Below are 27,700 nucleotides of genomic sequence, written 5' to 3' on the forward strand. Positions count from 1 at the left end.
GCTTGGACGGGCTCAGAAGTTGAACATACCTGTGCTCCAAAAATCCCTTATTTTGGCTGCTGATACCTTATTTTTGAGGCTGCTGGTCCCTTATTTTCAAATCTGTAAGTTGACAGCTATGCCAAGGAGAGACCAGGGTTTGAATCCCCACCGGCAAACGTGAAGCTCACGGTGTGATTTGGGGGGCCAGTCGCTCCCTCTCAGCCTAGCCTACCCCACAGGGTTGTTGTGGGGTTTGAGCTGGAGAGCCACATAAATTGCTTTCATCTCCATTGAGGGAAAAGGGGGGACATCTCTAATTCTATGATTCTATAAATGCAATGCATAAATGAAAATAAGAAGGATGCAGGTGGGATTTTAGTCATTATACTGTAATCTTTCCCCCCAAATAATCCATGTGTGCTGCTCCAGAATGCAACCCCTTCTTCTGACCACCCTGGGTTTCAGAGCTGTCCACTCCCTTGCTAAGCTTCAGCCAGGTAGCCACGCCAGCCCCCTCCCCACCAGGCAAAAGCGGCCCCACCTGGTATTCCTCTGCATCTCTCGGGGTCCCTGTCAAGAGGCAGCCATTTGGTACCCCAATATTGCTGTTGCCGCCACTCTGGCCGGACTGCACAAAGTTCTCCTCTGAGTAGTCCACTTGGGCAGATGCAGAGATTCTCCTGGAAAACTGGTAGAGAGGAAGAAAAGAGCTGAGCTCCTTGAGAAAAGAGATGGATGATGCCCATGAGATTTCTGCCAGGCTCGTTTTTGGTGAGGCACCGGTGACACATGTGCAAAAAGGCCTGGCCCCCCAAAAAACTGGTAAGAACCATTTATGGAGGTACTAGATGGCTAGATGTAAAGGGGGGGAAACAACTCTGGGTGAGGTACAAGGAGGGTTCTAATATGTGAAGTAAAGACAAAATGGGTTGAGTAAGTGTTTCTAAGGACTGTGGTTTTATGAGAGTGGGGTGGTGGGGTGGTTGGATAGAGGATGCACCCCCAAGATGACATCTATTTGGCCATACAGTGGTATCTTGGGTTAAGTACTTAATTCGTTCCAGAGGTCCGTTCTTAACCTGAAACTGTTCTTAACCCGAAGCACCACTTTAGCTAATGGGGCCTCCTGCTGCCACCGTGCCGCCGGAGCAAGATTTCTGTTCTCATCCTGAAGCAAAGTTCTTAACCTGAAGCACTAGTTCTGGGTTAGCGGAGTCTGTAACCTGAAGCATATGTAACCTGAAGCATATGTAACCTGAAGCATATGTAACCTGAGGTACCACTGTATACTGTGGGTCCTAATATAAGGTTACCAGATGTCCCCATTTCCCAGGGACAGTCCCCAGATTTAGAAATCAGTCCCCATACAAAATCTATTGAAGTTGAAAAGTGTCCCCAGATTCATTGAAAAAATTCTGGTAATCTTATCCTAACGGAAATGCTCTCGCAAACACCTTGGACTCTGTCCAGTAACGAGTTATATCTGCCCATGCGATGCGCACCTGGTGGAAATTCTAGCTCACATGGCCCTTGAATGTAAAATGTATGATGATCTCCACCAACAATTTCTAGACCATCTATGTATTCCAACATGGAAACCAGAGATGGAGGTTATGCGCTTATTACAGGGGAGAGACCAGGAGCTCACCAAGACAGTAGCTAAGCTCCTCTATTTGATTTTTTGTCACTGAAGCATGCCACAGGATCCTGCCCTTGCTGGAAACCCACAGAGATGAGGCGGATTGCTCGCCTCTTCTGCCCTTTGGCAAGTGACTGTGTCGTTCGGGTGGCGACAACATCGCACTGGCCTATCTATTCGGAATGTATTCGGAATGTTCTTATGTGATGCCAATAAAGGTTACTTGACTTGCCTTGAGTAATGAGTTATGAAATGAAGCCTGAGCAATAGGGAATTTTGTGTGAGCCTCTGTCCTTGAACCCCCAAGGGGAATTTCCCCTCGCAATGTTCACGAGGTGAGGAGCAAATGTATCACCCGTGCATATTATGGTCCAGAAATCGTGGCTGAAAGCTACCTGATGTGTACAACCCTCTTCCCTGCTCATGAGGACTAGTGTAATGAGTTTGTGATAGACACATACCAGCCGGGTTGGAAGAGGATGGGCTGGTCTGACTTCTCCCAATTTGGGATTGTCCGTTAGTTAATGAATTTTGGAAACAGATTGGTATAGAAATATCAGGAATTGTGGGTAGGAAGGTGGGAATATCTAAATTAATGGTTCTTATTAGTCTGAGTAGCACCGAGTTAAAAACAAAAGAGGAATGTAAAAGGGTAAAATTGATGGTAACTGCAGCCAGACAAGTTATAGCCAGTAATTGGAAAAATGCAGAAGAGCTAAGGGTGAACCAATGGAGGAAAAAAACTGAATATTATAATTTTACAATATCTAACTGTGAAGATACACAGAATGAAGGGGTTTAAGGTCAGTGAGAAAGAGGAGGATTGGTTTGAGAAGATATTGAATTATTTGGGTGGGTTTGAACAATTTGGGGCAATTAAAATGTTAAAAGTTAAATAAACCTTGTGGACGGAGGAGTATTAACATATATAAAATTGTACATATGGTTGATTGAATATGTCATTATTGATTATGTATACCCAATGTATCAGTCACCTAGGGGGGTTTCACTGTGTTTTGGTGGTTGGTAAAAAAATAAAAAATTTAAACACCAAAAAAAGACTTCTCCCAATTTGGCGGTTCAAAGGACTGCCAGCCCAGCTTTGATTCCCCCATCTGCTAAATCAGGGGGTGAAATCTGGGGTGCAACAGCAGATGACGAGGGCTGGCAAAGGGGTCATTTTCCAGATCACAAGTTGACCAACTCCACTACCTCCCTGGAAAGGGCCAGTCGACAGGCTACAATATCCTTAGACCACCACAGACAGACAGACAGACAGACAGACACTGCAACCCAAACCTCACCCTGATTTTGTGTCGCTCCTTGAAGCTCTCCACGCTCTCCACTTCGTCTTTCACATTCTTCTCCTGCGCAACGGGTCCGGCCTGGAAGACGATGCGAGGAGGGGGTTTCTGCCGCAAACTGTTCTCCCAGCCAGCGGATCCGCGCCTCCGCACCTGGGAATCGAAAAGGATTGGTGTCGCTCACTGCCTGGGTTTGTCAGGGGCAAGCGGGACAGAGGAAGGTGACAGCCTGCCCTCGTTTCATTGGGGAAGGGGTGACGTGATCCTGCCATCAAAGCTGGCACAGCGATGGAAATTCAGGGGTAGAGCGATGACCACCAATTGAGACAGCGTGAAAAGAGGATTTGACAGATTCGTGGAAGGCAAAGCTTTCAAGGGCTATTAGCCGCAATGTCTATGTTGAGCCTCCATATCAGCATGTCTTTGAAGCGGCTGGAAATCGAAAGCAGGGAGAGTATTGCTACCCCACTCAGGCCCATATCAACTTTTCCCTTTTCTTGTGAGGAATCCTATTCGGAATAAGGGAATTTCCCTTAAAAAGGGGGGAAAGTTGACAGCTACGCTCAGGTCTTGATTTGGGGCACCCGGCTGGTTATGGCTGCCCCCGACAGTTTATACCACTGGTTCCCAAAGGGGACGTGGGGATAAGCTGGGGGGTGCTAAGAGGCAAGGGGGCAGCAGGGGGGCATTGGAGGTGTCCATGACTATCACGCTTTGATAGTCAAGGGGTCAGACTAGATGATCCTCGTGGTCCCTTCCAACCCTACAAGTCCAAACTCATCGGTTTTGTTGAATTAATTAAACTGAACAGTTTTAATGGACTTTCAAATGAATGTGCAATTAATTGTTACTGCATTGAATTTTATTATCATATGTGGTGGGAATGTAGAGAAATTTTTTTAAAAATGGGGAATGATATATAATGAATTGAAGAAAATGTTTAAAATGACATTTGTAAAAAAAAATCCAGAAGCATTTTTGTTAGGGATTGTAGGACAAGACCTGCCAAGGGAAACAAAGAATTTATTTATGTATGCTACAACAGCGGCAAGAGTCTTGATAGCACAAGGATGGAAGAATGAGGAAACCCCAACAAAAGAACAGTGGCTAGAGAAATTGATGAACTATGTAGAGTTGGCTAAATTGACATACAAACTGCATGATAAGGACAACTGTGACTTCAAAGAAGAATGGGAACTTTTTACAAATTACTTAATTTTATGGTGCTACTGTTTTCCTTATACTGGGTTGTGCAATCCGCTGTTCTGAGTTACACTTTTTATAAGGGAGGGTGGGGGGAACAGGGGGTGAGTTTATGGAACCAAAAGACAGGTGGCCCACAAATGTTTTGGGAGCCGCTGGTTAGTATTGCGAGCAACTGCTAAACGTGATGTGACATTCAGGGTTTGGAAAAAGATCTCACCTCCTCCTGGCCTTCTTTGGGGACCTCCTCATCCTGTTCCTTCCACTTCGCCTTGCGAGGCACTTTCTCTGCTTCATCGACATCTGCACAAGAGGAAACGGGGCCTCGAGTCAGCTTCCTCCCATTTGGGCCAAGCCCCTGGGGAACCCCCCACCCCAGAACCTGCTCACCTAATACCGTGGTACCTCGAGTTAAATACTTAATTCGTTTCGGAGGGCCGTTCTTAACCTGAAACTGTTCTTAACCTGAAGCACCACTTTAGCTAATGGGGCCTCCTGCTGCCACCGGAGCACGATTTCTGTTCTCATCTTGTACTGAAGGGACAAGATACCCAAATCCTGTCTGAAATCACCCCAGGCTTCAATAATCACCCCTGGCCTCAAAACTGTCCAAAACTCCTTTTGTCTTCTAAAAATCCAAAACAGCTTTTCTCTGCTTGTGTCTGCTTATTTTCACAAGATGCTGTGCATAGGCAAAATGTTACTTTTAAAGGCTCATTGCCTAGAATACTCAGGCCTGAGAAACGAATCTTATCTCATTGGGTTGCAACATCTTGGACATGCTGAACCACCAGCTCCTCGACCCCTCGGCTCTCATTCCCCCTTTCCTGCCAAGAGTCCAATAGTCCCAAGACAGCTTTCTGTTCATGCTCAGAGGAACTCATGGGGCAGGACTCCTGAGGGAGGAGAAAAGGGGGAGGGAACTGGAAAGGGGTATATATGCTTGTGCACATGACTGTGGACTTCGTGCATGCTTTTTGTGAACTATCACACTTGCTCCTTCTACCAGTTCATGGATGGTAGAAATAAAAGCCTTTTCTCCGAAACTATTCCTTGAGTGTCTGTTGACTCCCACTTCCCTTTCCCGGGCGCAATATTTTTCCCACCCGAGGGCAAAGCCTCATAAGGCTACAGTACCACAGTACAACTGATAGAATTCTACAGGATGTGAAAACATTCAAGATCCAAGTGTGTGAAAACATTCAAGATCCAAGGATCCCAGGTTTGCACCTCCCGGTGCTGGTGATGGGCTTAGGCATCACAACACCACCGCTGGCAACCCACTAGACCCCTAAAGCAGCTTCAGTGCCCTCTATTTTAGTGCCCTTCTGAGACGCAGGAGCTTCAGCCAAGACCCAACTGCTGCCCACCAAGCCTGGCTCCACAGTCCCCTTGGGATATATACTGGGGTGGTCAGAGCTCCTCATAATAATAATATGATTTATACCTCACCCTCCCAAGACTGGGCTCAGGGCGGCTAACACCAAATATAAAAACAATTGATTGAAATACTGCTTAAAATACAAGATTAAAATACAAGATTAAAACATTAAAATGCAGCCTCATTTCAGTGGAAACTCAATCAAAAACTTTTTTGCACCTCCTCAGCCAAAGAGGTGCCAAACCACCAGCCTCGTGAGGGAACAGGAGGCAGATTTCCAAGGATACCTGAATTCTTCTGCTTCCTTTTGACTTTCAAGGTAGGCTCGGCCTTGTCCTTGGCTGGGTCACCGCAGCTTCCATTGACCAAGACCAGGTTCTCCTCCTCGCTGTCCATCGTCCACTGGACCACCTTCTCCTTCTTCATGTTAACCTGCAGGATGGGAGGCACAGGTGCTTTAGTTGAGATACCTGCATTGCAAGGGGTTGGACTAGATGACCTGCGGGGGTCCCACACAACTCTGTGGCCACAGGAGCCTCAGACAGGGCTGCCAAACGCCTGGATTTGCCTGGACATTACCAGCATTTCAAAGGCAGGGGGGATTTCCGAAATGTGGTGCTTTGCCCCTGGCAAAATAAACTACGAGGTTATGTAGAATTGGTGAGACTATCAGCAAGGCTATGAGGCGTTACAGAGGAAAAAATTGCCAGAGAGTGGAATATATACAGAGTCTATGTAAAAGAACATTGTCAAAATATCAATCCGTTGGTAGGTCTTGATTAAGCTTCTGTCTGTAAATAGAACAACTTGAAAAATCTTTAAGTACCGGTAAGTTAAATAATAGGTTGAAAACAAAGTTAAGTGCATATTTCAGGAATTTGACTCGGAACACAATGAGAAGATTGAGGTCATGTTAAATTGAATTTCAGAATGACATAAAAAAAACAAGTATCAACCAAGGATTGAATGAATGTTTATTTTTATTTTGATAGCAACCTTTATTGATCATTTCTGTTTTACAGTTTTCAAAAAACCAAGAAAGCAAAAAAAAAAAAATCTTGTTTCTTTGGCGATTTGGTAAAACACAAAACAAAACACACCACAATTATTCAGTTTTCTTTTATTTTTATTTAGTTCCAGGCATACCAACTCTACCAAATGTGAGTCACCCAAGCAATGGGGGATGAGGGAGACTGCAGCCCCCTAGAGAACAGGCACAGTCAATTTCCAGGGAAAGATAGTCCTTTGGTTGCATTTAAATGCTGCAGGGTTAAGAACAAGCAACCGTGGAATAGCGTTGCCTTGTGGAAAGATTCCCCAGTTTTAAAAAAATCACTTCAATTAAATTTGCATCCAGTTCTAAATATTTCAGCATCTGGGCATGAGGAGAGTGGAGCCCCTTTCTACACAAAGGAATAAGGAATAAGAAAACACAGACTGGCTTTTCTCAGTCTTCCTCTACTGAGGCTTCTCTGCTTAATCCTTTGATGTGCATCTTCCTCTGTATCCACCAAACCCCTTTATAACTGCTTTGTTTGCTTTTCATTACCTACCAGGCATTCACCTCCCATCTGCTCAACACGGGACATTGTATTGCATTGTATCGTTATTATAGAAATGAAACCGTGTGCACAGTTTATTTTAGTCGTCCCTATAGCTTGTTTGTACAAACCAGGCTGGCGTTCGCAGTTCGTTCTTTTGAATAAATGAAAATTATCTAACCCCCAAAATTAAATTGAGGCTTTTCTAGGGTAAACTTGTAATCATAGGCAAAACAGGGGGTTTTTTTGCCAACGGCTCATTCTCAATGTAAAATCACATGTAAAAAAAAAGTCATTGGTGTTCAAAAACAACTATTTTTGCTACACAACCTGACTATACCTCTTCCCTTGGTTTTAATGTATCTACGTGGTGCTTATAGTCTGTTTGTTTGTTTGTTTGTTTGTTTGTTTGTTTGTTTGTTTGTTTGAAGGTTGCTTTGGGATAAAGCGACTGACAAATTTAACAAATAAATAAACCCAGTGGCTTTGGACCTGGGTTTCTCCCCAATGCGACACTCTAACCACTACCCCACATTGTCCTTCCACAGCCCCCACCCAACATTACAGAATAAGAACCACCCAAATATTTAGGTGGCCTAAAGTGTGTTGTTGCCCAAGGCAAAAGGTGGGGTGGCACCCTTTCCCCATCATCACAGAATTGTAATAATAATAATAATAATAATAATAATTTATTATTTATACCCCATTCCAGGTTACTTGCTTCCGGAAAAAAATCAATTTGCAAGTTGAGATTCCTACATTGCATGGGGTTGGACTAGATGCCTCTGGGGACCCTTCAACCCTACAATTCGATGCTTCTGTGGACACCTGAAGGGCCAGCGCTTCCACACTCCTGCTATACAGCCTCTTGATTAGTCACAAAAAGAAATTGCCACCCCACCAGCCCAGGCACTGCGCATGTCCATGGCATGCGTTTGGTGTGGCTGCATCAGGTTTAAGGTGCTGGTTTTAACCTTTAAAGCCCTATACGGCCTAGGACCCTCGTACCCACGGGACCGCCTCTCCTGGTATGCCCCACAGAGGACCTTACGGTCTTCAAACAAAAATACCTTGGAGGTCCCAGGCCACAGGGAGGTTAGGCTGGCCTCAACCAGAGCCAGGGCTTTTTCGGCTGTGGCTCCGATCTGGTGGAACGCTCCGTCACAAAAGACTAGGTCCCTGTGGGACTTGACATCTTTCCGCAGAGCCTGCAAGACAGAGCTGTTCCACCAGGCCTTTGGCCAGGGCACAGTCTGACCCCCTCCTTTGGTAATCCTCACAGAACTCTAGCGCAGTGATTGCCCTTAATTTGATTTTGAATTGATTTTAGAATGAATTGATTTTAGAATGCATTTCAATTAATTGATTGTGATTTTATGTAGACTGTGTTATTTTTATCGTTGTTAGCCGCTCTGAGCCTGGCTTCGGCTGGGGAGGGCAGGATATAAATAAAATTTTTATTTTATGATGACGATGATGATGATGATGATGATGATGAGTTTGGTGTGGCTGCATCTAGCACAACTTGTGGCAGACTTGCTGGGGGCGTGGGGGTGTGGAATTGGCCAACATCACCAGGGCTGATCTCTAGACAAAGGTCTTGTGTTGGAAGAAGACTCTGAAAGCCAGCAATGCTCTGTTTGGGAACAGGTGCTTGGCTCCAACCTGAGTCTGGGATGGGCCATGAAAAACACTGTGATTCTTCTATTTAATGAATGCCCTGTGAAGATGACAACAAGCAGAGACAAGGGCCTTTTTGGAGTGGCAGTTTGTGATTGTAGCATTAAGCACATGGGAACATTAAGTCGAGCCGGCTGGGTCAGGCCAGAGAAGCCCACAAGCAGAATCTGAACGCAAGGGCCCTCTCCCGTTCTGTGGGTTCCAGCAACTGGGATTCAAAGCATTGCTGCCTCCAGCTGTGGGAACAGGGCAGAGCCACTGTGGCTGGTAACCATCACAGTCCTCTCCTCCTCCACTGTTTTGTCCAGTCCTCTTTTATAGCCATCTAAGTTGTGGCAGCGAGTTCCGCCGCCTAATTACATTTGCTGCATGTATTAATCCTTTGAGCTCCTTTCCTCTCCCACCTCATCTGACAAATCAAAACACTTGTGCACTTAAAAAAAAACACCACCAGGACCTATTGCAGCAGCTTTCAGGCCCATGAGACTCCAAATTCCAGCATGTCGGAGGTGTTTCATTCTGTCCTTACAGATGACAAAAAAAGGTGAAAAAACCAATCACAAGAAACTGGGGGGGGGGGATATCGCCCTTTTTAGTACAGTGGTACCTCTGGTTGCGAACGGGATCTGTTCCGGAGGCCCGTTTGCAACATGAAATGAATGCAACCCACAGTGGCGCATCTGCGCACGTGCAGGTTGTGATTTGCCGCTTCTGCGCTTGCGCATGACGTCATTTTGCGCATGCGCGAGCGGCGAAACCCTGAAGTAACCCTTTCCGGTATTTCCGGGTCGCCGCAGGACGTAACCTGAAAGAACGTAACATGAAGTGCACGTAACATGAGGTGTGACTGTAATGTCGAACTCACTTCAGCCAAGACAGGCCTTCCTAGGGGGAATTTGTGTTTCCTTGTGGACAATTCAAAAACATCCATTTTGAAACACCCACGTCCTTGCATTTTTCAGGGCGCGTCCTCAGGAGTTCTGCCTACAGTGTTTTCAAAGATGCTTTCAGTTGTCCACAAGGAAACATAAGTGCCCCTGCAGAAAGTCTGTTTTTGGCAGAAATGTGGTAGGAATTAATAAACAGTGCAATACTCTTTATTCAGCGCCTTGATACGGGTTCCCCCTTTTTGGTCTTCCTCATTGGATGCGTATATTGTCTCCCTGCTCATTTAACTTATATGCAGAATTCATCATGCGAAAGACTGGGCTGGATGAATCCCTAGCCGGAATTAAGATTGCCGGAAGAAATATCAACAACCTCAAATATGCAGATGACACAACCTTGATGGCAGAAAGTGAGGAAGAATTAAAGAACCTTTTAATTAGGGTGAAAGAGGAGAACACAAAATATGATCTGAAGCTCAACATCAAAAAAGCTAAGATCATGGCCACTGGGCCCATCACCTCCTGGCAAATAGAAGGGGAAGAAATGGAGGCAGCGAGAGATTTTACTTTCTTGGGCTCCATGATCACTGCAGATGGTGACAGCAGTCAAGAAATTAAAAGACGCCTGCTCCTTGGGAGAAAGGCGATGGCAAACCTAGACAGCATCTTAAAAAGCAGAGACATCACCTTGCCGACAAAGGTCCTTATAGTTAAAGCCATGGTTTTCCTAGTAGTGATGTATGGAAGTGAGAGCTGGACCATAAAGAAGGCTGATTGCCGAAGAATGGATGCTTTTGAATTCTGGTGCTGGAGGAGACTCTTGAGAGTCCCATGGACTGCAAGAAGATCAAACCTCTCTATTCTGAAGGAAATCAGCCCTGAGTGCTCACTGGAAGGAAAGATCCTGAAATTGAGGCTCCAAGACTCTGGCCACCTCATGAGAAGAGAAGACTCCCTGGAAAAGACCCTGATGTTGGGAAGGATGGAGGGCACAAGGAGAAGGGGACGACAGAGGACGAGATGGTTGAACAGTGTTCTCGAAGAGACCAGCATGAGTTTGACCAAACTGCGGGAGGCAGTGGAAGACAGGAGTGCCTGGCGTGCTCTGGTCCAGGGGGTCACAAAGAGTCGGACACGACTAAACAACATTGGATGCCTCCCATTTCTGCGTGTTGTGTGCATCCTTGCAAATGCCAGAATTTCCCCACAAATGCCTGTTCGGCTCTGACCTTCATCTCCAGAGCTCTGCACTCTCTGCAACAAAGGGGAGGCCGGAAGCAGGCAGTTGTGTCCTGGGTAGAGTAAACCTGCCAGCCAGCTGCTTACTGAAATCTCATTGATCCTGCACATCTGCTCCCAGACCCAGGACACAATGGGGGAGGAAGCTGCCTGGGCATGTGGGACCCCACCCTGCTACACACAGCCCCGCCTGTAAATCAGGCAGACGACCAGAAACCGTCTCAAAGGGGCTTTCCTCCAAAGAGAGATGCCTGGTCTGGAATGCAAGGACCAGGACCGAACTCTGTTTTCAGTTCCAGGGCTCAGCCAAATCACGTGTGAAGTGCTGGTTGAGGAAGAGACTACCCCTGACCATGTGCAAAGCGCTGTTCCCCCAAGGGAGAAAACACAAAGCCCTGGATTGTGTGTCCCATGAAAAATGTAAAGAATTAAAGAAAGGCTACTATGTTTAGAAAAGGAGCTGCCCTCTGTATCGCTGCATGATTTGCTGCTCAGGTTTTATTCCTCCAGTTAGTCTCCCTTGCAGAGCAGATAATTCTGCTGCAATCTCTGCCTTTTGCTCCTGATGCAAGTAGTGCAATTGAAGCGCATGGCTTCAGAGGAGGCTGCAGGTAGGGACTCTGTGGTTCAGTTCAGACCATGATGATTTATAATTTCATTTCTATACCGCTTTATCTTTTTAAGAACAACACCTCAAAGCGGTGTACAACCTACATTAAAATATCAAATAAAGCTATCAAGAATAAAACACTGCAGAATAAAGTCAAAAATAAAGCATACATTCAAAGTAACATAATTAACAGGAAACCGAAATATTATCTTAAAGATTCCAAAATGAAACAGTTGCCTTAGCCCATGGGTAGGCAAACTAAGGCCCGGGGGCCGGATGCGGCCCAATCGCCTTCTAAATCTGGCCCGCGGACGGTCCAGGAATCAGTATGTTTTTACATGAGCAGAATGTGCCCTTTTATTTAAAATTCATCTCTGGGTTATTTGTGGGGCCTGCCTGGTGTTTTTACATGAGTAGAAGGTGTGCTTTTATTTAAAATGCATCTCTGGGTTAGTTGTGGGGCATAGGAATTCGTTCATTATTATTTTTTCCAAAATATAGTCTGGCCTCCCACAAGGTCTGAGGGACAGTGGACCGGCCCCCTGCTCAAAAAGTTTGCTGACCCCTGCCTTAGCCCAATAGTTCAGGTGTAGATGACAGACACAAGGCAGCAGGTAGAGGGGTGGTCTGGCCTGCCCAACACCCAAATTGCCCAATTCACACATGCACGCACATCCCTCAAGTTCTTCGCTCAGCAGCTGCTAGGCAAACATGTGGACTGACTCCCCTGGAAAACACAGCTGTGCCTGGGATGCCTGATTTGTGCAGGCACCCACCTGAGAGCGATAACACCTGTGTGCACCAACCTTTTGACTGGAAGGGGTGTGTAGCATTGTCCTCATTTTATCTTTTCATGGAAATCTATTGTATCCTACTCCACCCCATCCCCAAACCCTGCAACAGGTGCAGGCTCAGAGAGCAGTCCTGAAACTTGGCTGGCTCCATCAATGAATCACACGAGAAGAGGAACAAACAGATGTGGGGCGCTCTGGGGAGAAAGAATACAGACAGCTGCCTTCGGGATCAGGTCATCCAACTCCCAAGATGGGATCTATCTTTAAAGGTAAAGGGTAAAGGGTTAGGTCCAGTCGTGGCCGACTCTGGGGTTGCAGCGCTCATCTCGCTTTACTGGCCGAGGGAGCCAGCGTACAGCTTCCAGATCATGTGGCCAGCATGACTAAGCCGCTTCTGGCGAACCAGAGCAGCGCACGGAAACGCCGTTTACCTTCCCGCCGGAGCGGTACCTATTTATCTACTTGCACTTTGACGTGCTTTCGAACTGCTAGGTGGACAAGAGCAGGGACCGAGCAACGGGAGCTCACCCCGTTGCAGGGATTCGAACCGCCAACCTTCTGATCAGCAAGCCCTAGGCTCTGTGGTTTAACCCATGTCCCTTATAACTATCTTTTTTTGAAAAAATTAAGTGACAGGGGCCAGGGGCGGTGTGGGGAGGCACACATGGAAGGACTACAGCTCAGATTCTGGCTTGTTAGTTATTTGATCAAAAAGTGACAGATCCTGAAAGCTGGCTGTTATGGAGCTCGCTTCCACAGGGGGCAGCGAGGGCCACCAACTTTAAAATAATAATAAATAATAATAAATTTTTATTTATATCCCGCCCTTCCCGGTTCAAAAACCGGGCTCAGGGCAGCTAACAACAAATTTAAAACACTTAATTGTAAAAGCAGCATAAAACACAGTATAAAAACATGAATAACAATAAAATTCAAAGTTCAGAAGTCAATTTAGGGGAAATCCATCTAATAAGCATTAGATAATCCCCAGGGCTAGCTGGCTGAATTGGTCCTACTTGGGCCAGCGAGGAGGCCAGGGGAGAATTTGCTGTGGGGTCTCAAAAAAGGGGAGGGGGAGGGAAGAGAAGGGAAATAAAAGATCAGGCTGAATTCAAATTAAAGGCCAGGCGGAATAGCTCTGTCTTACAGGCCCAACGGAAGGAGGTTGAATCCTGCAGGGCCCTAGTCTCATGGGACAGAGCAATCTACCAGATCGGAGCCACCACTGAGAAGGCCCTGGCCCTGGTGGAGGATAGTCTGACTTCCTTAGGGCCCGGGACCTCTAAACTATGGTTATTCATGGACCTTAAGGTCCTCTGTGGGTCAGACCAGGAGAGGCGGTCCCGTAGATATGAGGATTGGACAAATTGGACAGAGAGAGGATTGGACAAATTCATGGAAGAAAGGCAGAGAGGCTTATCAATGTCTCTGCTTTGCTTCCACAATGGGAGGCAGCAATGCTTGTGAATCTCAGTTGCTGGAAACCACAGGAGGCGGAAAGTCTCTGTTGAGCTCATAATAATAATAGTAAAATAATAAAATTTTATTTATATCCCGCCCTCCCCAGCCAAAACTTGCTTGTGGGTTTCCCATTGGGAGCATCCAGTCAACTAGTGTGAGAACAGGATGCTGGCCAAATGGACCACTGGCCTGATTCAGCAGGCTGTTCTTATGGTCTTAGGTTTTGGGGGGAGGGAGCAGCTGCCCCCACCAGCAACCTGGACTGCTGCCTCTTTCTTAACCCGCCTCCTTTCTCCAGAGTTAATCCCAGCCTTTTGTCCTTGCAGAGCTGCCCCCTCTCGATCCTTTCAAAGGGATGCAGAAATAATTGGTTGCCATTTAGCAAGTTCTGGCTGAATTTGTTTAATTGGGGCCCCAACGGAGGAACAAGGGAGGTGCAAGTCGAAGGGAGAGGGTGCAGGTGTTGGAGGAGGAAGAGGGTTGCCCAAACCTTGCCCACCCACCTCCCACCCGCCTCTCTGCATGGCAGGCATAAGTGCCGGAGACCAGATCTTGGGAAAGGGGGCTTCTGCAATGGCCGGGACACCAGAAAACTTCCAACCAGTGTTAAGTAAGAGACTGAGATATGAAAACCAGGAGCTAAAGGGCACCTTTAGAATTGATGCTTTTGAATTCTGGTGCTGGAGGAGACTCTTGAGAGTCCCATGGACTGCAAGAAGATCAAACCTCTCCATTCTGAAGGAAATCAGCCCTGAGTGCTCACTGGAAGGACAGATCCTGCAGCTAAGGCTCCAATACTTTGGCCACCTGACGAGAAGAGAAGACTCCCTGGAAAAGACCCTGATGTTGGGAAAGATGGAGGGCACAAGGAGAAGGGGACGACAGAGGACGAGATGGTTGGACAGTGTTCTCGAAGCTACGAAGATGAATCTGACCAAACTGCGGGAGGCAGTGGAAGACAGGAGTGCCTGGCGTGCTCTGGTCCAGGGGGTCACGGAGAGTCGGACACAACTAAACGACTAAACAACAACAAAGCGCACCTTAAACCGAGGTTATGGGCACAACAACGGAATGTCTAGGTGCACTTTTTTATAGCAAGAATACAAAGCTGGAAATGAATGAACTGCAGCTAAAATATTATGTTCCTTTTTCACATGGTCTAGTCCTTTCCCTGCCCACCCCCCTAATATTCCGAAGAGGCTCCAGTCTTCAGAGAGTAGGTGGAAGTGGGGAGGCAAAAAAAGCCACTGCTAAAGACAAGAGGCTGGGGAGGAATCCACCCCACACGCCCCCAGATCATTTTTTGCCCATGCAGCAATTCTGCATTTGTTCGGTTGTGGAGCTTGCAGAGGCTAGGCTCAAGGTCTGTCTGAGGAAGAAAGGCCTCTGCGCAGGAAGGGGGCAGCACCCCACATTCCTCTCCAAATATCTACCTTTTGGTAGAGAGCACTGCCCGCTCCTGGGATGTAGCGGCGCATGGTGCATTGGGCTCAACAGTACCGACAGCTGGAACCACAGTCCAGCAGGAAAATGGGTGCACGGATCACTTCTAGAAGTAGTTCGGTATTTTAAATGCCTGTAACGTACCGTATTTTTTGCTCTATAAGACACACTTTTTCCCTCCTAAAAAGTAAGGGGAAATGTGTGTGTGTGTTATGGAGCAAATGCAGGCTGCGCAGCTATCACAGAAGCCAGAACAGCAAGAGGGATTGCTGCTTTCACTGCGCAGCGATCCCTCTTGCTGTTCTGGCTTCTGAGATTCAGAATATTTTTTTTCTTGTTTTCCTCCTCCAAAAACTAAGTGCGTCTTGTGGTCTGGTGCGTCTTACAGAGCGAAAAATACGGTATTTAGAAAATCCACTAGCATTCTCCATGTGGGTTATAAAATCATGTCAGTGGTTCCCTAAAATGAACCACTTTCTGCTACTGAATGGCGTTTTCTGCAAACCCTCAGTTTGCTACCACTTTCAGAATAATTGAAAATGTTAAAATGGTGGGGATTTTTGGTGCACAAACAAAATCTGGTTGAGCTGTTGCTTGAAAAATCGATAATACATCTACATGTTTGTTTGTTTTTTCAAAAAATGAAAGTAACTTGATTTATTAGAAACTGGCATTCCAAGTAAAAAGTGGCCAGTTTCACGCATACTAACAGTGCTTATGGGAAAGACAAAGGATGTGGCTCTGTGGTTAACACTCTTCCCTTGCAGGCAAAAAGATCCCAGGTCCGATCCCTGGCTTCTCAAGGTAGAGCTAGGAGAGATTTCCATATGATCCCCCAGGTTAAAGTGCAGCTAATCTGCGCAGACCAGGAACAGGCAAGACTTCAGGCTTGCGGGATCTACTTTGATTTTTACTAGGATCCGCCAACCAGAGCCTGTTGCAAAAGACATACATTTAGAATTAAAGAATCCTGAGCACAGGAATTTACCGTACTTTGAGCACCAGATCTGAATGGAGTTCACAGTGCTCCCACCCAAAAATATATTCCTAATATGTCCCCCCACCCCCCACCCCGAAAACAGCCAGCAGAAGAAAACGATCTGTCAAGGGGGCAGAAATCAGCACAATCCCAGCTTTGGCCTTAATGTCTGAATTAATTTGGTGGGTTTCACTTCATCCCCAAACATCACACACACAATATCCATCACCATCAGCAGTTGAACCCACGCCAACCTCTCCTCCCTTGCCATGGATTATAGGCAGAGACCTTCTCTGGAAACAAGGCCAGGCACTTTAAAAAAAACAAAAACCTCAGCAGCTACAGTCTCATTAAATTGTGCAAATCAGCAACAATTATGCACCTCTTAATTTGCATGCTTTGTTCTGGAACCAAATTAACTAGGCTTTGCAACAGAATTTAGACTCTTTTGACAAGGAGGTGGGGAGGAGGGCAAGCGGGAGTCGGTAGAGGAAAACAGTCAGGCCAGAGACTGTGTTTGGGGGGGCGCACGAAGAAGGGGTGACATGGAGGTTGTGGAAAGGAAAAAGGGAGAGAATCTCAGGAACGCATGTTCTGCTCAGTTGGCCAGGACTGCAGAGGAGGTCCTCCTTGATCAGTGGTCCGCAAGGTTTACTGGCCATAGGCAGGATTACTCCCACAGAGATTGTCCGTGGGCCGGATTGGCGCAGCGTGATGCCAGAAATTGCGTCTGCGCATGCCTGTGGTGCCAGAAATGGCTTCTGCGCATGCCCAGACGCCAAAATGGCATCTGCACATGTCTGCGGTGCCAGAATTTGCTTCTGCGCATGCCCAGATGCTGAAAATCGCGCGTGTGCATGTCCGCGGTGCCAGAAATTGCTTCTGCGCATGCCCAGACGCCAAAAATCATGCCTACGCAGAAGCATTTTTCAGCGTCTGGACATGCGCAGACACAATTTCCAGTATCTGCGCATGTGCAGACACAATTTCCTGCACCACTCGGAGAGTCCCCGTGCCGCGCTGCGCTGGGGGACTCGCTGAGCAGGCGGCTTGGTTTGGGGGCGGCTCGTGGGCCAGTAAAACAGTCTTCGTAGGCCACATCCGGCCCATGGGCCACACGTTGCTGACCCCTGTCCTTGATGCTGAGAGCATTTATGTAGGCAGGCCACAAGTCTTTGCCCTCCTTTCAGAGGATCTCCACTCTGCAACTGCTGCTCCTCCTAGAATACGTCTGTTTATTTGTTTATAAAAGCATTTCTCTACCGCCAGCTCGTTTATTGCTACTGCCATAAAACATAAAACGACTGGTTTAAACAGCTGTATAAGCCCAGTGGCATATAAAGATCTTTCAAGAAACCTTTGGAAGGCAAAGGTGAAGAGGACTCTGCCGAATCTCTGCCAGGAGAGTGTCGCTGGTTGCCCACGGGGCATTTGGTCGGCCACTGTGAGAAGAGGATGCAGACATGAAATACCTGACTCAGGTATCTCAGAGCTGGGCATCTTTAAGGCATCCTGGTCCCATGTTGGTTAACACAGGTGCCTTAAGATGAAAAGAGGATCCTGCTGGTTCAGGCAATGGCTCATCTTGTCCATCATCTTGTTCTCACAGTGGCCAACCAGATGAGCCTTTGGGCCTGATCCACACACGGTTCTTATGTTATAATAATAATAATATTAATAATAATAATAATAATAATAATAATAATAATAATAATAATTTATTATTTATACCCCGCCCATCTGGCTGAGTTTCCCCAGCCACTCTGGGCGGCTCCCAATCAGTGTTAAAAACAGTACAGCGTTACATATTAAAAACTTCCCTGAACAGGGCTGCCTTAAGATGTCTTCTGAGTGTCAGGTAATTATTTATCTCTTTGACATCTGATGGGAGGCCGTTCCACAGGGCGGGCGCCACTACCGAGAAGGCCCTCTATCTGGTTCCCTGTAGCCTCACTTCTCGCAATGAGGGAACCGCCAGAAGGCCCTCGCCGCTGGATCTCAGTGTCCGGGCTGAATGATGGGGGTGGAGACGCTCCTTCAGGTATACTGGGCTGAGGCCGTTTAGGGCTTTAAAGGTCAGCACCAACACTTTGAATCGTGCTCGGAAACGTACTGGGAGCCAATGCAGATCTCTCAGAACCGGTGTTATGTGGTCCCGGCAGCCACTCCCAGTCACCAGTCTAGCTGCCGCATTCTGGATTAATTGCAGTTTCCGGGTGACCTTCAAAGGTAGCCCCACGTAGAGCGCGTTGCAGTAGTCCAAGCGTGAGATAACCAGAGCATGCACCACTCTGGCGAGACAGTCTGCGGGCAGGTAGGGTCTCAGCCTGCGTACCAGGTGGAGCTGGTAAACAGCTGCCCTGGACACAGAGTTAACCTGCGCCTCCATGGACAGCTGTGAGTCCAAAATGACTCCCAGGCTGCGCACCTGGTCCTTCAGGGGCACAGTTACCCCATTCAAGACCAGGGAATCCCCCACACCCGCCCGCTCCCTGTCCCCCAAAAACAGTACTTCTGTCTTGTCAGGATTCAACCTCAATCTGTTAGCTGCCATCCATCCTCCAACCGTTATCATTCTGTTTCCACAGGGGTCAATGAGATGCTGAAATGATGCTCATTGCAACAGAGGAGCAGAAGTCCATTTGTGGAATGCTCTCCCCAGGGAAGTTTGCCTGGCACCATTCCTTATATATTTTTAGGTGCCAGACAAAAATGTTCCTCTTGAACCAGGCCTTTGGCTGATTAATATTCTACAGCCTTCTAATATGTGCCTGTGGGAAGCGGGGTATTATTGTTTTGCCAGTTTTGTTTTAGTTATTTCCTCGTGTTTTTATCTTGTATTTTATTGTATGAATCACCCTGAGATCTTATGATGAAGGTCCAAAATGTACAACTTATTATCTGAATGGGAAAGGAAAGATGAACTGGTAAAATCAGCGATGATTCACTGGGCAAGCGATATAGGTCATAATGTAAGAGTTGTCTGCATGGGAGAAATTATGGGGAAAGGATTTGAAATTTACAGCATGTTACACACTAAGGTAGAATTACATGGAAATGATTTATAGGTGGTATAAGTAAATTAGCAAAAATCTACAAATCCAAAGCAGATATCTGTCGGAAATGTAAATAAAAAGAAGGTACATTTCATCATATGTGGTGGACATGCAAAAAGGTTAAGCCTCACTGGGAGATGATATATAATGAACTGGAAAAAAATGTTTTAAAAATCATTTGTTAAATGCCCAGAATCCTTTCTTCTAGGTCTAACAGATGAAAGTGTATTGAAAGAACAGAAATCCCTCTTTATGTATGCAACTACAACAGCTCGAATGGAATATTCCCAGGTGGAAAGAGGGTATAATATCAACACAGGAAGAATGGCAGACGAAACTGATAGAATATGTAGAAATGGCAAGAATGACAAATAGAATAAGAGATCAAGATGGAAAACTATTTAAAGAAGATAGAAAATGTTTTGTAGATTATTTGGAAAATTAAAGGTAAATGGACCCCTGACCATTAGGTCCAGTCATGGCCGACTCTGGGGTTGCGGCGCTCATCTCGCTTTACTGGCCGAGGGAGCTGGATTACAGCTTCTGGGTCATGTGGCCAGTATGACTAAGCCGCTTCTGGCAAACCAGAGCAGCGCACGAAAACGCCATTTACATTCCCGCCAGAGTGGTACCTATTTATCTACTTGCACTTTGACGTGCTTTCGAACTGCTAGGTTGGCAGGAGCAGGGACCGAGCAACGGGAGCTCACCCCGTCAAGGGGATTCGAACCACCGACCTTCTGATCAGCAAGCCCTAGGCTCTGTGGTTTAGACCACAGCACCACCCGCGTCCCTTCTGGAAAATTACTGTAAGCGTATTAAAAAGTTAACAGTGACAGAGTAAATTCAGCAGTAATAACTAGGGAGATATAGAAAATGAGAAAATGAAAAGATAGGGAATAATTAGAAAATGTAGTAGAAAAGAAAATAATGAAGTGAACCGTGGAAAGGGCAGGGGGGAGTTGAAATTAAATGTGTATTTGGATCATTATTCATTGTCCTTATTGTAAAATGAAAATGACAGATGACTATTAAAAAAGAGATCTTATGATGAAGGATGAAGAAGAAGAAGAAGAAGAAGAAGAAGACGAAGAAGAAGAATTGTATCCCACTCATAGATCAAACGATGTCTTGAAACTTAGCCATCCCCATTGTGCTTTGAGGTGTCTTCCGGAGACTTAAACATTCCAACTGTGGCAAAGCAGGACAGTTCAATCAAGAATTTGGGTCATCGCAGTGGCCAAACAACCTGTGGAACTCACTGCTGGAAGAAGCAGCAATGGTGTCAAACTCCAATATCAGCATCCTCAAAATATCTTTGCAAAAGGTTTGGAATAATTCATAAAAGATCTTGGGTGAATTCGGTGGATATCAGCTACCTATTTGTGTCCACCTTGGTGCAGCCCCCAGGGAAGCCAAGCTTCTCCGCCCCCCCATCAGTGGAAAGAGTTATACTGTTCATATTAAGTGACCTGGGGATAACTAGGAGTGGAATTATGTATGGAAGGAAATTGAGCGCTATTACAAAATTCCTGAAACAAAAATTCCTGAGCTTAGGATCTTTTGCATCAGTCTCTGGGTGACAGATCTTGGGATTCTACCAGATCCAGAAACCTGATTCTTCTTATGCATTTAATTCACATGTTGATCTTTTTTATATACACAGATTATTCAGGTCCCCAGTCACAGCTAAGGATGAGCATACATTACACTGTGCTTTCCTGCAAGATGCATTTGATGGTGGGAAATAAACTTATGAGCAGTGTCTACCGTATTTTTCGTCCCATAGGACGCACCTAGTTTTTTGGGGGGGAAATAAAGGAAATTTTTTTCCCTTTATTTCCCCCCCAAAACCAGGTCGGGGAAACCGAACCAGGTCGAGGAACAGTGGGATGGCGGCGCTGTGCCTCCCTGCTGTCCCCCGAGCTTGTGGGGCTGGCCGATGTCTGCCCGGCGCGAGGGGCGCTCTGCTTCAGGGTGCCCCTCGTGCCGGGTGGCAGGCTGCTATCCGCAGCGTGGGGAGCCCTGCGGGGAACTCCTGCAGGGCTCCCCACGCTGCAGATGTGTTCCCAAAGCACCGGGCGCTCCGGGAAGCAGGCTGCTATCCGCAGCCTATACAGCCCTGCGGGACCTCCCGCAGGGTTGCCTAGGCTGCGGATGTGTTCCCGAAGCGCCGGGCACTCTGCTTTCAGCACGCCCGGCGCTCCGGGAAGCAGGCTGCTATCCGTAGCCTAGACAGCCCTGCGGGACCTCCCGCAGGGCTGCCTAGGCTGCAGATGTCTTCCTGAAGCCTGGAGAGCAAGAGGGGTCGGTGCGCACCGACCCCTCTCGCTCTCCAAGCTTCAGCGAAAGCCTGCATTCGCCCCATAGGACGCACCCAGATTTCCCCTTCATTTTTGGAGGGGAAAAAGTGCGTCCTATAGGGCGAAAAATACGGTAATTTGTTTTTACAAGGAAATGGCGGACAAAAGCATTCTTGTCGCAGATCCTTAACTATCACAAAAATAATTTGGATGTGAGCTCTCCTGCGGTCAGTCACTTTTAATTGCATTCCAGGTTTGTTTGTTCCACTGTATAATTTTGTCTAATTGGTTTTATTGCTGTGGTTCTTAGCTCCCTTCAGGATTTGAAGGGACAGCATTCATATTTCAAACAATGTGTGCTGTCTGGAGTATTCAAAGCATAGCACATGCATTATCCATAATCAATTATCTTCACAACAGCCCTGCAGTATTTTTTGCAGTGGGAGTGGCTGGGACATGATATAATGCACAACCCTCCTAATCCAAGCAGAGACCCTATCTCTGTCCCTCTCTCTTTCTCTGACAAGCAACTTCCCAGAGCCTCACCTCTCGCCACTCTAACAGAGGATGTGGCTCCATTCCTATCCACCTTCCCTCCTTCACCCTCTTTCTTTAATTACATCATTACCGGAAGGCCTCAAGCGCCAGGAAACTTCTGTTTTATAACTGAACGTTTGGAGAACTCCCGTCTCCTCTTCCTTCCCCTAACTCAGGAATGGCTCACTGCCTCTAACCACCAGCTAATATCTGCTCAAGACACACATTCTGCTCCCAAAGAATGGGAGATGCTATCTAAGTCAAGCAGCTTAGACTCAGGTTGGCATAACCAGTCCTTTTATAAAAGGTACGCGTGGCGCTGTGGTCTAAACCACAGAGCCTAGGACTTGCCAATCAGAAGATCGGCGGTTTGAATCCCCGCCATGGGGTGAGCTCCCGTTGCTCGGTCCCTGCTCCTGCCAACCTAGCAGTTCGAAAGCACGTCAAAGTGCAAGTACAGTGGTACCTTGGGTTAAGAACTTAATTCGTTCTGGAGGTCCATTCTTAACCTGAAACTGTTGTTAACCTGAGGTACCACTTTAGCTAATAGGGCCTCCTGCCGCCGCCGCACGATTTCTGTTCCCATCCTGAAGCAAAGTTCTTGACCTGAGGTACTATTTCTGGGTTAAAGTAACAGTAAAGGGACCCTTGACCATTAGGTCCAGTTGTGGCCGACTCTGGGGTTGCGGCGCTCATCTCGCTTTATTGGCCGAGGGAGCCGGCGTACAGCTTCCGGGTCATGTGGCCAGCATGACTAAGCCGCTTCTGGCGAACCAGAGCAGCGCACGGAAGTGCCATTTGCCTTCCCGCCGGAGCGGTACCTATTTATCTACTTGTGCTGGTGTGCTTTCGAACTGTTAGGTGGGCAGGAGCAGGGACTGAGCAACGGGAGCTCACCCCGTCATGGGGATTTGAACCGCCGACCTTCTGATTGGAAAGTCCTAGGCTCTGTGGTTTAACCCACAGCGCCACCCGCGAGGAGTCTATAACCCGAAGCATCTGTAACCTGAGGTACCACTGTAGATAAATAGGTACCACTCCGGCGGGAAGGAAAATGACGTTTCCGTGTGCTGCTCTGATTTGCCAGAAGCAACTTAGTCATGCTGGCCACATGACCCGGAAACTGTACGCTGGCTCCCTCAGCCAGTAAAGTGAGATGAGCGTCGCAACCCCAGAGTCGTCCGTGACTGAACCTAATGGTCAGGGGTCCCTTTATCTTTAAGAGTAGCCTGCTGGATCAGGCCAATGGCCCATCCAGTCCAGCAACCTTTTCTCACAGTGGCAAACCATGCCTGGGGGAAGCCCACAGGCAGGATTTGAACACAGGAGCGGCCCTCTCCCCTGCAGTGGCTTCCAGCAACTGGTATTCAGAAACATTGCTACTTCTGGCTGTTGATGCACAGAAAACATACACAGAACAACCACCCAGAGCCAGATTTTCAGGTAAAATGGGTGTTGAAAGCTTGCAGGCCCATTTGAAGGGCTATCTAGCCTCAAGACCAATTCCCTCAGGCCCTTTGTAAGGGGAGGGCCATTGTATTGGGCCTCCCGCATGGACAAGGCCACATCCACATCGGCCTGGACAAACAGTGCAACCTGGCTGAGAAGATAAGGAAGGGGGAGGTCTCAAACGCACACACGGCACCCAGACTTCTCTGAGCGTTAGAAAGGTCCTGGTGGGCTTAAAACCCAATTCAGACATACATTTCCAGGTGGGATTGCAACCCTGGAGTCACAACATGGTGCATGCATTGCACATCTCTTTGTCCAAAGCGACACCCCCAGCGCCAACACACTCCTTTTCCATATTTTGCAGTTGTGGAGTTTAAAACACCACAACCCAGCGAGGAATCGCTGCGGCACAAGCAGGCTGCTTCACAACACCGAAAGGGGCATGCGTGAATGCGCCGCTGGCGGGCAAGGCTTTCATGCGTTCTCACATCACGTCAGGCGCCACCATTTCCCAGGTGCAGCTGTCAATCCCCCAGCATATAGAGGAGAGAAACCCAGGGACATTTGCAGCAGCCTTAACCACCTGGCCTGCAAAGGTAAAGCCCAGCCGCAGTGGCAAGCTCTCTTAAGCAAGATGGTAGCCGCTTGGACCAGCCGCTGCAGCTTTGCCATGTTTGAGTCAGCGCCCCCCCCCCCCCCCGGTTATTCCGCAACCGTTTGTCCTCTGGTCACAGAACAGCAGCAACGGAAAAGTCTCAGATGGATGGAGAGTTGTGTAAATAATGCCCAAAAGATAGGCAAAATATGTGGGTTGTAATATCCAGATAAGTCAGTGGTTCCCAAGGCAGCCAGTCGTAAGATGGGGGCTGTGGGATTATCCGCGGGGGGGGGGGGTGCTAAAAGGCAAGAGGCAGGCACTGAAGGGGGGGTAAGTGCTGGAGGTGTCAATCACTCTCAGACTTTTAAAAGCTGGTATCTCTGGACCAAGGTGATCAGTTTTGTTGAATTAAATTAAACTGACTAGTTCTAATTGGAGTTGGAATAAATGTGCAATTAATGGTTGCTGTTTTGAATTATATTGGGTTGCTATATTTCTTAGGGGGTGGTGCAAATCACTATTTTGAAGAATGCTTTGGGGGGGCAGGGGTCCCTGAGGATGAGCTTCTGCAACTAAGGGGGAGGTGGCCTGAGAAGGCTTGGGAGCCACTGAGCTAATTAGAGCAGACCCAGCAGTTGATATCTAGTCAAATAGTTCCACTAGCACAAACAAGCCACCTTAAAAATTTCTCCAAAGAGTTGCAGGGAAACACATATTGAGGGACATGGGGCTAAAGAAGATGACTAAAAGGTTCGCTAGTGGAATTGTTTAGCTGGATGCCATCCACTGAAATCAATGGGCTTGAGTCGCTCACAACCATTAACGTCAATAGGTCTACTCTGAGTAAGACTAGCATTGTACAGCTGTTTTACCAATATGTGGGTGTAGGATGTAGCCACCCCACTTCTGTGAATAAAAATGTGGTCAAAGGTTTCAAGAGTTAACAAATGCACATTTCGGTATTGTTGAGAATATCAGCCAAAGAGTGATTATATTCTAACTCTCATCAATGTGTCCATTGCAGAAAAGTTAGTAAACAACCAATGCAAGTATGATCTTCTGAGTTACACACAGACACAGACACACACACACACACACACACACACCCCACTTCATTCTGAAATCTTCAGACACTTTCTGCACAGGAAATTTCCATAGACCTCAGTAAGATTCATCAGTAAATGGATGATTTAAAGAACTCTCAATGAATCAGCCATTCTCAAAGGCGTGCATTCCACCTAGGTGTCTTCAAGGGAAGATGGGCCACATCGCAGCCATCTCAAATTGCAAACATGGGTTGTGCACGTGGGCTTCTAACCGTTCTGTGAACTTTCCCCTTGCAGAGGATTGCCAGTGGCATGGCTTAAAAGCCGCCTTCCCCAAGCTAGCGCCCTCCAGCTGAACCACAAATCCCATCAGCCCCATAGACAACATGGTCACTTCATCAGGTTATATCTTGCTAACTCATTTTGAGACCCATTTTTTCTGCGTGATGGAACCTGACAAATATAAATAAATATAAAATGTACATAAATAGGTAAACAACATCTGGAGGGTGCCAGGCTGGGTAAGGCTGGCATAAAATGTAAAAGCTGGGCACTCTAAATGTGCAAGCCCATCATTTCACATGCTATATGAACAAACACCCTTTTACCTAGAACAAAGAAGCTTATTATGTCTCCTTAAAGATGTGCATCCGCCTTCGCCAACCTGGTGCCCCCAGATGTTCTGGACTACAACATCTGGAGGGCCCCAGGTTGGTGAAGGCTGATGTACTGATTTGTTGCATGTGCCAGAAGGGCCCTTTTACCGGCTTCTGCCACAATGAGTCAGTTCCTCTTCAAGCTTCCACTGGGTATCAAACATGTTTAACTTCTGGAAAGGGTAAAAAGTCAGATAAATAGTTTCTGGAGAGCTCACTTGGTCCTCAACTGGGGCAGAACACCAAGCCAGCCCTACTTGGGTTTGGGGGGCTTCTCAATGGAGAGGGGAAGAAAAGATATGGGGCAGCGGTGCTTTTTGCAAAGCTCTTTGATGTTATTTTGAACCAGCCACTTCCCACCTAGAAGCACCGCAGGGGAATCCGCTTCGGGGGACAAAGGAAAGGGGCGGGAGGCTGAGCAGCCCAGCCCAGAGGGCAAAAACGCCAGGCCGGGGGGGGGGGGTCCTACGGTTCCCCCATTGAGTGGAGAAGGGGGTCAGTGCAGGCAATGCGTGGCCCACCACCAAAAAGGACAGAAAGAGGGTCCTGCAGTGCGATCCTACAAAAAACGCATAAGTTCCATGGGACTAAGTTGGAAAGGGGCGCAGCCTCGACGTCACGGCGGGCTTTGGGATACTCAAACCTCCGTCCCCCTTCAGCAAAGGGAGAAAAGAGGGGACCCACCTCACTGGGCTGTTGTGAGAATGGGCTGTACCCCTGCGAGGGGATGGCATTTCCCCCCCACCCCACCCGACGAGGCTACCGCCCTGCGCGCTTTTACTCTAGAGGGAGCTCCGGCGTGGAACGGCGCGCACCGCCGGGCTGCGCATCCCACCTTCCCCGGCGCGCGCGCTTCTTCCTCGTCCCGGGGGCTGCGCCGCCGTCGAGGCAGCCGCGCGTCGGCTGGGAAACTCCACGGGGAGCGAGGAAGGGGGCGAGGAAGCGGGGAGGGGGCGACCCACCGCGCTCCGGTGCCTCTCCAAAGCCACACGCGCCCTCCTCACCAACCCCCAGGCGAGCTCCCCAAGTGAATCGTGGTCGTCGGTGCCTCCCAGTGCCCGGCTTCCTCTTCCCTCCCCACGAGGACAAAGCCCCCGGGAGCTGTTCTCCCAGGGCCCCGATCCCGGGGTGCGCGATCCCGGGGAACCCCCTCCCTCGGGCTCCCCACCGGCCCGCCAGCACGGCGCCCGCGCCCGAGGGCGCTCACCTCGGCGCCCGCCTCCTCGTCCTTTCCGTCGGGGTCTCCGCGGTTCCTGCTGCCGCCGAGGCTGCTGTGCCCGCCCGCTGCCAGGCGTGCCTTTTCCCCCTTTTTTTCCCGGGTCTCGAATCGGAAACTGACAAGCCCCAGACGACGTTTACATGGGCGGGTTAACCCTCCCCGCGCAGCGCTCCGCGGCTCGCTGGCTCCCTTGCTGTCCTGTCGGGCGCCCCTCCTCCCTTCTTGGTTGTAGGGGGGGGGTTATCGGGGGAGGGGATCGGCGCCGAGCACGCCCCCTCCCCCCTCCCAACCCCCAGCCCAAAATCTCCCTAATCCTCTCCGGGCCAGTTGAAAGCGCAGGAGGCGGGTCTCCAGGTGAATGATTTTGCCAGGCCTGGGGGGGAGGGGGAGGGGAGGGAGGAGGAGGCACCGGGCGCCTTCCCCACCCCCAGGCCAGATTCTCCTCCCAGAGGCCCCCCCATCCCCCACCGCATGCTTCTCTCCGGATCCCTCGGCCTCCGGCAGGGCCCGGGTGGCCAAAAGCAAAAGTTTCCAGGGGGTGGGATGGGGGAGGGAGGCGGAGAAAATAGGTGAGGCTGGCGACGCGAAGGAAGGAGGGGAGCGAGGTGGCCTGGCCTGGCCTGAGCGGGGGGTGGGGGTGGGAAGGAGGTGGGGGCCTCGTCGAGGAAGCAACCCAGAGTCCGCACACAG

At 48.3% G+C, this 27,700-nt stretch overlaps 1 protein-coding gene across 1 annotated transcript in view; it reads right to left on the reverse strand.

The window, feature by feature from the left end:
• Positions 1-27,370, reverse strand: part of DNMT3B (DNA methyltransferase 3 beta) — a 50,748-nt gene extending 23,378 nt beyond the window's left edge. Inside the window, exons 1-5 of the mRNA XM_081011136.1 lie at positions 26,999-27,370; positions 5,797-5,941; positions 4,349-4,431; positions 2,926-3,078; positions 524-670 (exon numbers count right to left, since the gene is read on the reverse strand). Of these exons, the coding sequence (XP_080867262.1) occupies positions 524-670; positions 2,926-3,078; positions 4,349-4,431; positions 5,797-5,935 (522 nt within the window). The 5' untranslated portion in view covers positions 5,936-5,941; positions 26,999-27,370. The remainder of the gene's footprint in view (positions 1-523; positions 671-2,925; positions 3,079-4,348; positions 4,432-5,796; positions 5,942-26,998) is intronic.
• Between the last annotated feature and the right edge of the window lie 330 nt (positions 27,371-27,700).

The sequence above is a fragment of the Podarcis pityusensis genome (assembly GCF_964106645.2).
Source record: "Podarcis pityusensis genome assembly, chromosome: 6".
NCBI classification, from domain to species: Eukaryota; Metazoa; Chordata; class Lepidosauria; order Squamata; family Lacertidae; genus Podarcis; species Podarcis pityusensis.